This window comes from Glossina fuscipes, unplaced genomic scaffold (genome assembly GCF_014805625.2).
Source record: "Glossina fuscipes isolate IAEA_lab_2018 unplaced genomic scaffold, Yale_Gfus_2 115, whole genome shotgun sequence".
NCBI lineage: Eukaryota > Metazoa > Arthropoda > Insecta > Diptera > Glossinidae > Glossina > Glossina fuscipes.
In genome coordinates, this window is record NW_023998458.1 from 1,914,859 (window position 1) to 1,931,018 (window position 16,160).

General features: G+C 37.3%; 1 protein-coding gene across 14 annotated transcripts in view; it reads right to left on the minus strand.

Annotated features, from left to right (window-relative positions):
* Positions 1 to 1,737: 1,737 nt before the first annotated feature.
* The window catches only part of LOC119640090 (F-actin-monooxygenase Mical), an 81,112-nt gene continuing 66,689 nt past the window's right edge, over positions 1,738 to 16,160 (minus strand). For 9 of the 14 annotated variants that reach the window (XM_038037890.1, XM_038037889.1, XM_038037886.1 and 6 more), the window contains one exon: positions 10,430 to 15,996. In XM_038037890.1, the coding sequence (XP_037893818.1) occupies positions 10,726 to 15,996 (5,271 nt within the window). In that variant the 3' untranslated portion in view covers positions 10,430 to 10,725. Of the gene's footprint in view, positions 1,918 to 2,038; positions 2,251 to 3,196; positions 3,293 to 4,407; positions 4,441 to 5,289; positions 9,673 to 9,744; positions 9,904 to 10,408; positions 15,997 to 16,160 lie in introns of those variants that run through there. The other 5 variants (XM_038037896.1, XM_038037895.1, XM_038037898.1 and 2 more) reach the window with 5 other exon arrangements.

The window sequence follows — 16,160 nt, forward strand, 5'->3', positions numbered from 1 at the left end:
AATTTTATTCCCACATTTGACTCATCATTATCGGGTATTAGCTCGTGTGTAGGAGTTAATTGTATCTGATTAGCAACAGTTTCCATTTCTTGTGACCGTAGACGTTCAGAGGCACTTAACAAATCTACCGCTGAGGTTGAGGGTCTTAAGGCGGCTCGCTTGGCTACGATTTCTAACATTTCATTAAGGATAGCACCTTCCGCCGCCACATCAGCTGAACTTTTATCCAGTTCTATAAATAATTTATCTTAGTTTCTTAAACTGAAATTTGTTTTAAAATTTATAAAGCCACTTACTATTGCACGATAAACGTAAATTCAATTCTTCCTTTAGTTGCGCATGTCGATGTTCTAATTGCAGTTCCTGCTGACGTATACTCAGTTCTTCGTCACGTTTCCTGAAAACGAAAAACAAAACAGGAGAAATAGACGCGAATAAGTAATAAAAAAAGCACCGAGTAAAAATAAACCACTGAGACCATCATACTTCACAAGTGTTTCTCTTAAGGCATCCGATCTACGAAGCTTTTTTCCTCAGAGTTTTCAAACAGTTAAGGAACATCTCATGTAACGCTTCAAATCGGCGTTTACTACGTTGAGGATTTTTAATGAAAAAAGCACCGAATGAAAATAAACTGCTAAGACTATCATGCTTCACAAGTGTTTTTCGAAAAACCGATCTACGAAACTGTTCTCCTCAGAGTTTTCAAACAGTTCGGAAACATCTCACGTAACGCTTCAAATCAGCGTTTACTGCGGCCGTTGGGGATTTTTAATGGAAAAAGCACTGGATAAAAATAAATTGCTTAGACCATCATACCGCGCAAGTGTTTTTCCTAATGTATCGAAAAACCGATCTACGAAACTTTTTTCCTCAAAATTTTCAAACAGTTCGGAAAGATCTCGAATAACACTGCAAATCAGCATTTACCATTGACTTTGTAGATTGATTCTTCATGCCAATGCCTTCAACTAGTGTTAAGACGCTCCATTAATATCCGCAAAAAGTGCATTTTTCGTTTTTTGCTTATCTCTTCCATCGAGTTAAAACGATGTCAATGGTCAGTTTTTCGTGCTTCGAGGAAAGCAAAAAATCAGGCGAAGTGAAAGCGCACCGAATTCTCAGCGTAGTGTGAAAACGAGCCTAATCAAAGGGACGATTTTGGATTTTAAAATTGGATTACCAATTCGCGACGCAATCGATGCGAAAAATATTTTCGTCAAGTCAACAAGCAGTGATTTTTGATTATTGGTTTCTTAACATTCTTAATTTGATGATCATAGGTAGAAGAAAGTCGAGCAAGGGCGTTCATCTGCTACAGAGTTTTTTTTTTTTTTTTTTTTTTTTTTTAATTGATATCAACTGACAGATGATTCATTCACTCTGGAGATTGCATTTCTCGAAAATTCCGCTTATAAAAGAAAATTCAATGTCACACAAACAAGTCTATCACAATAACTGCTGAAGATATAAACAATTAGATTCAGATGCCAATTACTATTCCCTTAAATAGATAGATAGATGACAAAAAAATGCATTCGATAACTTACTTTAATTGTGTGATGTTGCGCCAAATTTCTAACAGTTCCTTTAATAGCTTCTCATCGTCGTTACCAATACTATGGGAAGGATATATACTGAAAAAAAAAAAAGAAAAGAAAGGCAATCGGTTCTACTAATTGTCACCACTTTGCATTAATTTTTAGCTATACTTGTCAAAATTTTGTGCTTCGCCGCGTAAAGCTTTTTCGATTACTACGCCACGTCTTTCCAGTTCTTTTAATTGCACTTCGATCTCTTCTTGTTCTCGCTGAATTTCTTGGGCGATTCTTAGTCGCTTAAGTTCAGCTTGACGTGTGGCCTTTGATACTGCGCGCTGTTTCTTCTGCTCACGAGTTTCATTTGTATAGCTTTCATCTGGAGTTTGATTAAAAAAAGAAACGGAAATCATCAATGTGAGATAAAATGAAATTCTGTTTTTATTAAAGAAAAACAAGAAATTGTGAAAAACACGATAATCAATTTAACACACCGTCTGATCTCTGATAGTTAATTGGTAATGGAGGTATGGGTGGTGGGGTTTGTTCATCGCAACTAGTGGCAACATTCGTGTTTGTCAGAGAATTCGATTTATTGACGCAATAAAGCTGAGGACTGGATGATGAGAACGCCAAGGCTGTGGATGAAGCTGAACGCTTTTGCGATTTCGTATAAAGACCGCCATGCGGCGACATTTGCTCTTGGTGACGGCTGAAATGATGATGGTGGTTATGGGATTGTTTGGGCTGTTGTTTATGCTCATGATGAGAATGATTATCATGAAGTTGCTGTTGCTGCTGTTGGTGTTTCTGTTGTTGTTGCTGTTGCTGCTGATTGTGATTATTATGAATACTGCTGTTGCTCGATTTGCAATTGCAATTGATGTTTAGATTGTTATTACTTTGACTATGACTGTAACTTGTGTGCATTGAATGTGTATTTCGCGGATAATCCAATGTAGCCGATGAGGTTCGAAAACGTCCGGCATTATTTAATGAAGCAGTACTACTTTTCTTCCCAACTATTAAGTGATCTTCTTTGTCCTTTTTTATGAATTCAAATAAAAGTTACGCAGTTAATCGAGATATTATTTTATTATGATTAAATATTTTTTGTTTGCTCATTCATAGCAGATGAAGAAATATTTGTGTTTTCGTATTTGGTTTTTTTATTTTTGAATATTAATTTGTTGCATATTAAAAAATAAGTACAAAACGAGTGCGTAAGAGCCATGTAAGTCACAGAGAGCAGCATTATAAAGAAAAGTTGAAAATTTTAATTCAAAATTATTTTTTTCAGTTAAAAAGTTTCTTTGCAAAATCATAGAGAAAACAACGAAATATACAAGAGAGAGAATATGCCATGCAAACAATATTTATGGTTATGGAGAGTAATGCTTGCTTAACTGTAGGCACTAAATAACACTTAAAAAACTCTATTAATAAAAACGTGAATAAGTATTTTCAATAGATTTCTTCTTTTAAGGAGGAAGAGGGAAAAATATAAGGGAACTGAACTTTTATTTCTACAAAAATTTTTCATAAATTATATATGTTATTAAAAATAAATTATAACAATGACAAGTAATAAAATTATGATAATAAGTAATAATTCCTGACAAATGAAAATAATTTTATAACTTAAATATATTATTTAAATCTGTCTTCGGCATTATTATTAACAAACGAAAAGAGACGAAAACTAAAAATCTCAAAAGGTTTTTTTTCTTTGAGAAGAATTCTATTAATTAGTTCTGTAAAAATGCGTAAAAAAGAAAAAGAAAAGAATCTGTAAGGTGAAGGAAATTTCTTTTTTCTTAAACTTTATGCAAACAATTAATAAAATGAGATGAGAAAGCATTTTTGGTTATGAAAACAAATAGTTAACGTTGGAATTCTTTTTAAAGACATAGCGTGCCTTGGGAATGGTGAAGAGACGAAAAATATATTATTAACATTTTCAAAGGTTGCAAATGAAATGAAAGGCTTTTTTAATCTGATGCAAATGATAAGGCATTCTCATGCACGGCAATTGAGGATGCTACTAACACCTACCCATATAAGTAGAATTTCGTCTACCATTCCATCATCGGACAATAGGCGCTCCAATAATGTTTATGCTATATTGCACAAAAAACTCTTTTTCATGCAATTTTGCCTTTGTTCAAAGTTCCTTATGAACTCAATTTTATACGGTATATGCAATGAATTCAAAGATGAGCGCGAATAATAGAGTAATAAAACATCGCTAATGCTGATCAGATCATTGATCAGACATATATCGTATGCTTATCGATATTAACCCTTTGCACTCGAAATTTTTTTGCATTCGTATTACAATCCGCGAGCCGCGACCTTCATTTGTCACCAACAGCGAAACACCCGAATACTAGTTTTTACGATTTGTTTTTGTTTTTATGTTAAGAATTGCAAATTATTTACAATGTCTCCGTAGCGGAGCCCTCGAGTTTGAAGACCAATTTTAAATGGTTCTGCTCCGGAGCCCTCGAGTGCAAAGGGTTAAGAAACAAACTCTTTGCGAAAAATTGGTAGAATGTCTTGCGAAAAGACCTGATTTAGGGTATAAGTTTTGGATTTGGCAAAAAGAAAACCATAAAGGACTAAAGGATGTCTACCTAATACGAACTATATGGTCTTTTTTTCTATATAAAAAATGTAGCTTATGTAAGTGAGTAAGAGTGATTTATGGAGCGGCTGAACTAAATTGAAATGAAATTTCGTAAACTCGCATGCATTAGTTATTTCTAGCAACTTAAGAATTATAATCAATAAACATTAATTAATATATATGTATGTCGCGTGTAAATTTACAGTTAATTTTAAATACTAAATATGATTAATATCTTACACCAAAACCAAAGTTCCTGAGATCAAAGCAGGACTGTAAAATTAAAAATAGAATATTTAACATTTTATGTACAAATATAATTGGTTTTCATTATTAATGCTATTTGGGTCAGAGAAACAAGTGTGTGAGACAAATATTTCAGAAAATCCAAACCTTATTCTCCGATGAGATCATATGAATTCTAATATTATTATAATAAAGCGAGTGTGAAACAACACAGCCCCCTTCTATATCCCACTCAGCTTGTGGCATACTTTGTGTAAATCTGTTCTACACCCAAAGTGATTTGGGTAGATCCCACTCTCAACTCATTTAAGTCTGTCTGTCAGTGCATATATCCGCTGGATAACCAAGCATGAATTGATTGATGGAGGTTGATATGGTTTGGCTCAAAGCAGAAACCTATGGAAAATGGATTAGACCGGATAATTTTTACGATTACTCCCCCTATAACACCGTGAGTCCTAAAAATCTTTACATAAATGATAGTATACTTTCTGTAGAATGCGAAGCGGTACACGTCGGTCTTTTTACACTATATGGTTCTAGTTTGCTTCTTTTAACGTAGGCGGGCGAGGGAAAGTCTAGGGATGATTATCGGTAATCAAGCGCACATTTCAATTCGGGATTATTGGTATTATTTCATACTCGCTCAATATCTTTAAAATCGTTTAACGATTATCGCTGGATGATTGCCACACATTTGTTTCATTGATTCTTGCCTATGGTTCAAGTCATAAAATATTATTTGATTTTATCGCACGCCCTTAAATGTGTAATGTATTTATATACATATGTAAGGTAATGCTTTGCAATGCAAATCATGTAAGATTTTTCCATATCTATGTACAAAGAATTGAAGATTTTCAATGCTCAACTTACCTTTGATTTTTCCTTGGACCTGGGCGATATTCGAAAGCGACTAAGTACTCCGTCTATGCTACCAGAAATTGTTTGCGATGTGGACGTGCTGCTACTACCCCCAGTACTTGGACGCTCTGACGGAGCGGAGTTGACCTCACTAGCGGTAACGTTTGCGACAACTTCTTGTTTCTTTTCCCTACTTTGCTGATTGGACGTCGAGGCCTTGTGGAAGAAATTCGACAAGGACTGTATTAAACTTTTTCGTCGTTCTGGGTCTTTAACACGAGCTCCCAATTTATTTTTAATCGGTTTAGGTGAGGAGGATAACAGCAAATTAGGATCTGACGTAAAATCCGCAGATTTCTCTTCGATTGGAGTTTTTCTTGCTTGCCGGTTATGTCCATAAGAGGCTAAATCATTAACACTTTTAGAAGTATTAATTTTTTCGGATTTTGCAACTTCTTTGTTAGTTTTTGGGTAATCGGCTTGCAAACGTTTGCGCAGCAACAACATCTTTTCCTCAGGACTTAGTCCAAGCTCAGTATTTGATTTGAGGCGAGCCCTTGCTCTAGCTTCATTGCGTAGATTTTCCGTTGAAATAGAGAAGTTTGGATCAGTTAAATTAGCTGAATGCGTTGTAGCTGGGCTAACTGCTTCACGTCCCCGGTTTTGTCTTATAGGTGGTGAAGGTGTAGTTTTTGAATCAGCAGGTATTTGACTACATTTATTAACATCATCGGTAAGGGGGCGTCTAGGCTGGGAAAATGTTGGTGTTTTTGCTAGTTTGCAGCGCGTTGACAATTGACCACTGTCAAATGTTTCACTAAGCGGGCGTGGTTTGTATACATTAGAACGTATCGGCGAAAGAGCATCTACCTTACCATAAGGCGATGTATATGATGGCGATTTATTTTCCTTGAAACTGATACTATTGAAAAGACGTACTGGAGGATGCGCATCGATCGGCGGAACTTCAGCAACGGCTGTGGATACGTGATAATGTGCTTGGTTTGTGCAATTGCTATCCGCCGTGTTCGATGCTGCTGCCAATTTAGGTGTCGGACTTAGACTGGAACCGCTTGCATAACCGCTTGCATAACCTCGGTTACCGGGGCTGATGGGCATAGATCGTTGACGGCTACGGTTCAGACGTTTTTCAGCATTCAGTTGCTTCTTCGACTGCAATTTATCCATCACTAAATCATGAATTAGATCCTTCTGCTTGGTGCGTTCTTTGGTAATTTCCTCCAGCTTACGGGTTAGCGTTGGAATTTCAGGTACTTTATTGACTTGTGAAGTTTTTGTGGCGTTAGTAGTTTCTATTGCGTCTACCGCCGATATCCGTGTCGAGTTTTCGACAACGTCGTTATTGCTTAACTTTAGATTACATGGTGTGGTTGTGGTTGTGGCTAAATCTATCACAGTTTGAGTATTTATGTTACTTGCACTTACTGTTGAGACAGTAGGCGATGAGTTATTTACAGCAATGTTTGTAGCTGGCACTTCACCTTTTGAGCTTTTTCTTCGTTGTTTGCGTGCATCAAGCGAATCAGCTCGTGCGGTGCTAATTTGGGCAATTTTTTGCTGCAAGGCACGTACATATTCTTCATAAGAGATTTCTTCTGTGGATCTCCGAGCAGGAGTGCCATCTGCACGAGGGGGTGTTACTTTACTACAAGAAATGCTTGATGGAGAGCCCGTAGAAAGAGAAGTTTTTGGCAGTCTCTCGGAACTACTTGGCGTTGATGCATCCGCTGTTTCAGAGCCTTGCCCAGCTTGTGTTTTGGGAGATGGCGAATCAAAAGGACTAGTTACCACGGTAAGCGCTTCACTTTCCTGCTGACTAGTTGATTTTTGGCTAATGGCAGTAATCGAAGACTCAGTTCCTGTGCCAGTGGTAACAGAGGACAATTGCACGGTCAGAGCACAGGTACTGTCTTCGTCCATATCATTTACAGTACTTGAATCGGTAAGTGATTGTGTCATTAAAGAAGTCGTTTTTAGCACCTTGGAGGATTCGTGAGGTATTTCATTTACCGGTGTTTTGTTAATATCGTCTTGCATTATATAAGCTCCCTGTTCTATATAATCGATGCCCAATTTTTCATCTCTTTTTGCTATTAACGGTTGAAATGTATCGAATTTATTTTCCCTTAGCACCGGAGGTGGTATTGTACGATCGACAAATTCTACATAACCTCGATTAAGTAGCATTGTAGCGTTTGTAGCTGAGTATGGCGATTCTCCACAAGAACCATCCGATCCAGTATCCATAAATTCTATGTCATCGAGGTCTATAGATTTGAGAATACCTTCGAACTCGGCCACTGGCGCTACCTTTGCTACTTCTTGCATTACCTCACTGGTGCTGGGTAATTTGGCTGAATCGTGTTTCTTTTTGTTGATCTTATTGTCTTTGTTACGCTTGATTGTGCCTTTATTAGAATTTAAAACAAATTCTATATCAACAAAGTTTTCTGAAATGCAATCATCAGCCGTCCAATCAGATAATTCAGTTTCCGTTAATATTTGGCCTGTACCAGTGGGTTCAGTTTCCGAATCTGAACCCCGCGACTGAATATCGGCAGTAGGTGTTTTGTCCATGTCGATAGCTAACGGCGTCGTGGGAGTTTCGACTGTTTTACTTTGTGCTGTACTTAAATTTAAAGAAACTGGTTTTACTGCTTTGGCATGTTCAAGCACAATTTGGTCCACAATTAAAGGCAAATTTTTCAAACTTTCCACTTTATTTTCATTTTTCGTGTCAAATTTCAAATCATACCGTTTCTGTTTCAACGGTATTCCCTTGTCTATGGCTTCTGAAGATCCTTGTGCTGGCAACGCTTGTAAATCATTACTTAGTTCCTTACGAATGTCAATAATCGTGCATTCTATCGGTTCCGGGGTAGCAGTAACGGGTTCAGTGTCAAGTTCCGTCTGGTCTTCCAAAACCGAGGTCTTGACCTCGGGTGGTTGAGGCGGTATAATAAGGCCATCCGGTATTTCCATATATTTTAAGTCGTCGGGATCACCAATATATTTCCCGTCAATAATCATGAGACTGTCAATTTGCATTAGGGTTCCGGAACTGTCATGAACTTCAAGACGAGGCACTTGATGGTTATTCGGAACCGCAGCACTATTAAGTGTGTCCGGACTAGTTGTAGATTCTAGGATATAATGTTCAATATCTTCCACGCTAGAAGAGTGTGAAGAGCAACTTGAGCCAGTTGTCGATGAAATGTGGCCCGCTTTCAATTTACTCCATGGAATAGTCGGTACTTCGATCTGGACATCGCAGACATCATTTCCATTTGGACTGCTTTCCACTTTCTCGGGATAATCGGCTTTCTCATCATTACTCCCACAATTTTTCAGTAAACCGACGTTTTCCTCACTGTGTGAGACACTAACTTCTTGAGTTTCTATATGATCCAAGATATCGGGTATACAATGCTTAGCATCCTTTGAAATATCTGGTTCCGCAATAACAGTGCGATTATCTTTTACCAGTGAATCTTTAGTTAATTCTACAGTTTTATTACTATCTACGACAGATGTTAGGAAATTCATTAAGTTCTTATCCGGAGAACCAGCCGCATTTGAAAGTTTCTCGGGTGTTTCAGAAGTAAGATCAATTATTTTAGTATTATCATTATCCTGAATGAACTTGTTTTCCTTTTCCGGTGTAACTAAATCTATTGTCTCAATAATTTTATTCGTTGGTGTCGTCGGAGTCTTGTTCTTACCCATAGACTCCATTAGAGCAGTGTTAACAGTCTCTGAATATTCCATACCTTTATTAAGTTCATTTTTACTGGTAACAAAAACATTTTCTTTCTCATTATCTGTGGAGGCAGCAGACGAAGCCTTTTGTATCGTAATTTCTACTCTAAGATCGTTTAATATATTGTTAGGAGCGGACGGCAGCATCTCCTGATTGGGTTTCTCACCTAACTTTGTGCGATCTAAGAAGGTTTTCATGGCTGGACTAATATCGCTGCCAGGATTAAGAAGCTTTTGACATTCGGATATATTTGATTGAAAACTCCTTATACGCGAATCTAATACTGAGGTAGAGCCGGATTTTTGTATTTTATTACCATTGGAAGGCTCACCCAATAAGTAACGTTTCTTCAATTCCAAGCTCTTTTTTGAAGCAATACCTTCTGTACTAGCGGTTTTATTTAGTAAATAGTCACCGGGTCGTGGATTTTGCAGAGGAGTACGCTTTGTGCTGGCTATTAATAGGGAAGGATCTACTTGGACTAGCGGTTTAAATTGTGGCAACGGTGGTGACTGATATTTAGCCAAATAACTACCACCCTTACTTTGTGCATTGTCCGGATGGGAATTAATTTTGTGACTTGCTGCTGTAGGCGGAAGAATACTGGATTTAATCTATAGTTGGAAGGTTGGAAAGTAAATCTTTTATTTACATTCGTTTGAATTTATTCAATCCAATCAACGCACCTGAACTTTAGTTGGTTTCCGTAGATGCGTATCGTCAATAAATATCTTTGGAGTCTCACGTATAATTTCATCATGATCAAATTCCGAGTCGGTAGATATTTCTGTGGCCGAATTGAGTTCCACTTCGTCGGGAGAAGTACTTTCCGTTTCAGTTTGAACCTACAAAAAAAAAAAAAAAACAAATAATTATTTAAGGTGCTCAAGGAATTGTACTTGAAATGTTGCTAAGACCACTTTTTTTTTAAAGCAAATTGAGTGTCATGCATAATGGGCAAAATGTCGTTTGAAGGTTATTTGCTTTTGTTAAAGTTTAAAGTAATGTTGTTGTTAGAAATCAGTACATAAAAATCTTTGTGGTACGATCCAAAAAGGTACGCATGTGAACCAAACAGCAATTAAAAGTTGAAAGCAACAAAAAAAAAAAAAAGAAAAGAAAAAACATACGAACGATTATCGACGATAACAACAATAAAATCACAAAATAGATAACAATTGTTAACGTTTTTAAATAAAGAGTACATCAGATAGATATTTTGAAATCTGATATATCTTTTCGAATAGCTTTCAGTTTTATATTGTTATTATTATTTTTCTTGGGTTAATATGATGGCGTAGGCGGCAACACAAACAATTTCAATTTCATTAACAACGCACTTCAGTTTACCTTTCGAGATCGTACCCGGGGACTGTTAAATTTCTCCTGTTTTCTCTTCCTCTGTCTCTTTCTTCCTTTTCCTGCCGATTCGTTATTCTTTATTGGTCTCTTAGAAAGAGAATTCTACGTAGGACATCAAAAATAATGAAAACCTAGACTAGCGGTAGTGGTGATAAGAAGGATGTGTGCGCTTATATTGTGTAACTGTGTAGGCAGATAGGCGGATTGTTTGTTTGTTTGATTTTGTAAGTTGAAGAGCATAAAAGTGTAAAAGTTGGTAAATTGGTTTCATTTTTATTTGAATAATCTCTTGATTAATTGTTAATTTAACTTAGTACACAAGAGTCCTTCAACTCCCGATAACGGGAAGGACTTTGCCTGGAATAATTTTTGGTTGCAGCAGTGGTAGCGCGATAAGAAGGCCGTCCCATTAACGTAGAACTGGGATAATGATAATTACTGCTTGAATTGGTGGTAATAAGCGATGTTTGCAATGGAGGCAGACTTCTGCCATTAAATGAACTATTATTGTAAGTGATTGACGTTGGTACGTAGCCATACTTCTGTGCACTATGCTTAGTTCCTAAAGTACGTGAGGTAGGAAATCGAGTCATATTCGAAGTAGAAGTGTAGCGCTTAGGGCGATATGTGCTTACATTGTCGTCGTCATCTGAATCACTAATCGTATCAAATGACTTTTTGTTGTCATTAAGGACATCTCGCATATAAGGGTTACGTTCGACTACACGCTCATTTACAAAATCGCATTTTCGATTATGCAAACGTTTGCTCCGTGCCAGGAGGAGCTGAGTACTGGCATCTAAAGTTGCGTTGTTTAACTTTTGATGTCGGGTCGATCTTTGGGTGCCGTATTTCTGACTTTCAGTGAGAGTAGCACGTGAGCTAAAATCGCTATCGGCGCTAGAGCGGGACTGAAGTGCGACTCCTGTGCCTCGCGTTGCAATACTCAAATCTGAAATGGACTTTGCAACTGTCTTGCTTTCATCTAAACTTTCATCCTGTACGTCACAAACATCGGGTGTTTCTGAGCGGGGTTTCTCTTTGCGACTACCTAGATGTTGGGTTGTCCTTTCATTTTTAAACATTGTCTTACCATCTGGCCATAAACGCTTCGGGCCTGCATTTGCTAAAGCATTGTCGTACTGTATGACATTTGTTTCCTCCAGAGCATTAATATCTGTTCCGTTTTCATCATTTGTTAAGTCGTCGTCTTCTGCATGCGGATTTGGCCAAGGGCGATTCTTCATATTTTCTGGTATGGGGCCTGCTAAGTTATCGGGTATCTCGTGCATATCCAATAAGGGTAAATCCAATTTTTTTGGCATCGGTGCTATTATCGGCTTAGCATCTAACATTTCTATAAATGCAAAAGAGCTACGACGTGAACTTTGCGACGATTGCGAGGAGCCATAAACATCTAAAGGTTTTAGCATTGGTGGCGTTCCTCCTCTATTCGTATTAAGACTCAACTGTGAGTTTGTCCTTGAACCGCGTGGCGATTGTTTAACGGGTGTACTTAATGGGGTTGTTCTCTTAGAATTGTCACCGGAACCAAAAGTGGAATTTTTACTTTCAATTTCTGGCTTTTCTAGAACTTGATATTGCTTATCGCGTTGAACTAAAGCTTGACGACGTTCCATCTCAAACTCTTCAATTAAGCGCTTTTGGGCTGCCTCTGTACTTGCATCCATGTTGTTTAACATTTTTATGGAATTGGTCGGCGATAATTCTTTCAACACGAAGTTTTGACTCAACTCATGAGATTTGCGTCTTGGCATCGGACTGGTAGGTAAGAGTAACATATTCCATTCCGGTGTGCCTTCTTTTACCAGTGGTTCTACTTGCTTTTTACTTTCCTCAGGAAGCGCTTGTGCTGATACCAAATCTAAACAAGCTTTAGATTTCTCTCCACTAACTTTTCCATTTAGCAATTTTATTGACTTCTCAGATTCTTTTATATTGGATTTACATAAAGCATCATCGATACAAACCTGAATTTCTTGTACTTCGCTCGGCTCATTTCGCTTTATTTTGCTTTTGCGCTTTGGCATTGGACTGCTGATTACTTTTTCCATATCCCATTCCGGTGAGGACTCTTTTTTAGGTACTAGAATTTTGGAAAACTCGTAAACATTTTCAGTTTTAGGTTGAGTGGAATGCTTCGCAATATGAACAACAGTCGATTCTGAGTTTGTTGATGAGCGCTGACTGGTGCTTTCACCCTCAAACTTGTTTTCTGTTACAGGAGGGGAGGATGAAGCTTCCACTACAATATCTGGTAAGTTCATTGCGTTGAGCTCTGTCAACTCATTCAACAGTTTATTTTTCGGCTCAGGTGATAAGGGCTCTTCTAATGATTCCTCGTCATCAGTTAAACGGGGGAATTTCAGAAGTGCCTTCGATTGTTGCGTGAAGAGTTCCTCCGTCGAACACATTTTCTGAAGTAGATCTTGTACGGACGGCGGCATATTGCTGGGTGATAGATTTGTTAATTTGTTCTTTATACGTTGAGGCATTGAGACCGAAGCATCGCTGGAAGAAGATGTGCTTTTTTGTCTTCGTTGAGGTCTTATTGGAAAATTATTCTGTGCGAGGGAAGCATCTTCGAGATTTAGAGTTTTGAAGTGACTTTGGTAAATATTTTCATTGGCTTTGTCGTCTGCGAAAGTCTTAACATTTTGTTTTTCTTGCTCAGTTCTTAAAGCGGCTCTTGGGGTTATGGCAATTAATTCATCATTCGAATCAAACTCCACATTGACTAACATTTCATCGGAAAACTGACTAAATAACTTCTCAATACTATCTTCATCAGAAGAAGCTTGTTGTTGAGTAGTTTCATTTGGTTGCAATATATTAGGTTTCTTCGTTGACGACGAATTGCTGACATCCTCTTCGTCTCGATCCCCATTTGAAGCTGACGGTGTTGCATCTTTCATTTTTATGGTATTTTCCCCTAATGAAGTTCGTGATTGTATACTAGCCTGAGAACTGCGTCTAGAGTTACTCAGAGATTTATCACAGCCAGTTTTAGGTAGGTTGCGTATATCTTCGATTAAATGTCTTTTATTTTCAGTTTCCGATTTTTCAGACGCCAAAGAAGCTACAGATCCCAACGAAACGTTAGAGTCTCTACGTGCCTCACTAATGGTAACTTCTGTCTCCTTAGATTCCTTCGCATTTTGACTAACATTGGAGTCTGTCTCGTCGGCGACCACTAAACGTTTTTGATCTTGCTGAGCTTTAGCTAATTGTTTACTCATACTTATCAAAGCCAATTCCTCCAGTGAACTATAGATAATCGGTTTTCTTTCCTCCTTTGTCTTCTCCTTTTTAGCCCTCTTTAGAGGAGACTTTCGTTTTTCAGGAGATTTAGATTTTACACCAAAAAATTTCGCCAACTTTGATTCTCTATTTTGTATTGGTAAGTCATTCATAGAACTTGACGCAAAAGATTCTTTTTCTTCCTTTTCTTGGCTGCCCTGTTTCTCAGCAAAATATGACGAACGTTTTTTTTGCAAAAATGTTGTTGCTTCGCTACGCCATTCGGTTTTCAAATATTCCATTGTTTTCTCCAGATCGCTTTGTTGCAATGAATCACTAGACATTAATGATTCGCTCGATTTATTCAAATTGCTTGTAGTCGACTCCATGCGACGTAGCTTGAATGCAGCTTTCTGATCATTCGATTTATCCATACTCGACATAGATTCGAAACGTTTTAGTATATTTTGCACACCGCTCGGTCGATCGCCTCCTTCCTTTGCTTGATCGTTGCTTAATGTAGATATATTGGCTTGTAATTCTTCATTACCAAAGGATTTAGCTTTAAGCAATTTTTTGCTTTCATCTATTTGGGATTTCGTTTTTCTGGGTATACCTAAATCAATTCCCTCTGCTTCAAGAATGCATTCAATTTTATCCGATATATCTTCACTGGGCGATTTATCCTCTTTAAAGAGGTTTTGATATTCCATACTGGGCGAGCGTTGTTGTCCTCCAAGCTCATCTTTAAGTAATTCATCTAAAATTTTATCAGCTTCATCACGTGGTATCAAAGATTTCTTAATGATCTTCTGATTGCTTAATTTTTTTGCCTTAGTGCCACGCGGCACGATTTTCTTTATAATACGAACGTTCCCTTTTTTCGCTACAGTGGCTACGGCGGTTGTTGTCACCACTTTAACGGGTGATTTTTTCTTGGCAACGTCTGTCGAACCATCCAATTGATGTTCTTTTAAGCTAAACGATTTCTTTTTAGCTGCAGGTTGTTTATGAGTTTTTTGTACATTTCCATTACTAAGTGATGTTTTAGGTTTTTGCTCAGGCGCTACCTCGCAAGTTAACGTTTTTTCAGTTTGCGATTTTTTAAGTTTATCTGCTACCGTTACCACCGAGCTACGCCTTTGAGGTGCCGGACTTGTGGGAAAGTATTTGGTAAGATCGACGTCTTTCAACGTTTTCTGATTCTTGTTTACATTTACTGACGTGCTTTTTTCCTGCTTTTGATGGGGAAAATATTTAGAGAGATCTACTGAAGACGGAGCTTGCGAGCTAATTGTTGGCACTACCATTTGTGATTTGATGGTATCCATCGTATCGCTGAAGTTCTTCACATCAATTTCTTTCAATTTATTGGCGGATATGTTTTTGTCTTTCTTGGTGGCATTATACAAAATCTTGCCGGCGTCGGTTTCTTTTACTTCCGCCGATAAAGACGAAGCCGTCGTTGACTTCACGGAAGCGTCATCGCCGTTAGATATGCTAATAGTCTTTACAATATTTAAAATATTCTCAATTTCCATTTTATTATTATTTTGTATTTGTTGAGTTGGCTTCCCATTGTCCCTATCGACATGAACGACATTCTGTTCTAAATGATTCGCAATATCTTGATTATTTGTCGCTTTTTTCAAGCTATTAGATCTAGTAACTAATGTATGATTTTGTAAAACATTCTCTTTATCATCTTTCAAATGATCAACTTTGGCTTGTTCGCGTGATTCTAACTTTTCTGTTGAATTGAATTGATCTTTAACATTTTTTTGTATAGCAGGAGGTATTTTAGATAACTTACTGTCAGTAATAGCTCCTCGCGATTTTGAAGCCAAGAGTTTATCAATTTTCTCTTCAAACTTTGTCGAGTTATTGATTACGGGGACATTGTCAGTTAACCATTTTTCTTTCAAGGTCAATTTTTTAAGAATATCACTACGTATCAGATTTTCTTTCGCTAGTGTTTCCAAATCTTTGTTCAATTTCATTACGTTATTTAAACGATAAAGCTTCTCACTGATCGCTTCAATATCGCTACTAAATTTACGTTCGGAATTTTGTTCCAATTTCTCCATGTCGGCTTTTGTTACCTTTACAGCCATAGGCTTTATCGTATCATAGCCATTTACCAACGAAGATGTGGTGGATTTAAACGATTGTTCAGAAGAGCCCGACTTTTCCGATCCTTTGCGTTTTATTGCACTTTCAGGCAAACTCAGTTTAGTCTCACTTTCTTCAACATTTTTGATGTCTGCGTTATTTTGATTTTCTTCGATTACGATTTCTTTATTCAATATTTTTGGCTGTAGAAAATTCGTAATGAAAATTAATGCATGAAACCAACACCAATAGATTAATTGAATTAACTTGCAAGATGTGTATGTGCGTTGTATGTATGTATTGCCATAATATTTATTTATATTGAATTCGGTTTTAAAAATAAAGAATAAAAAATACGTATAAGCGT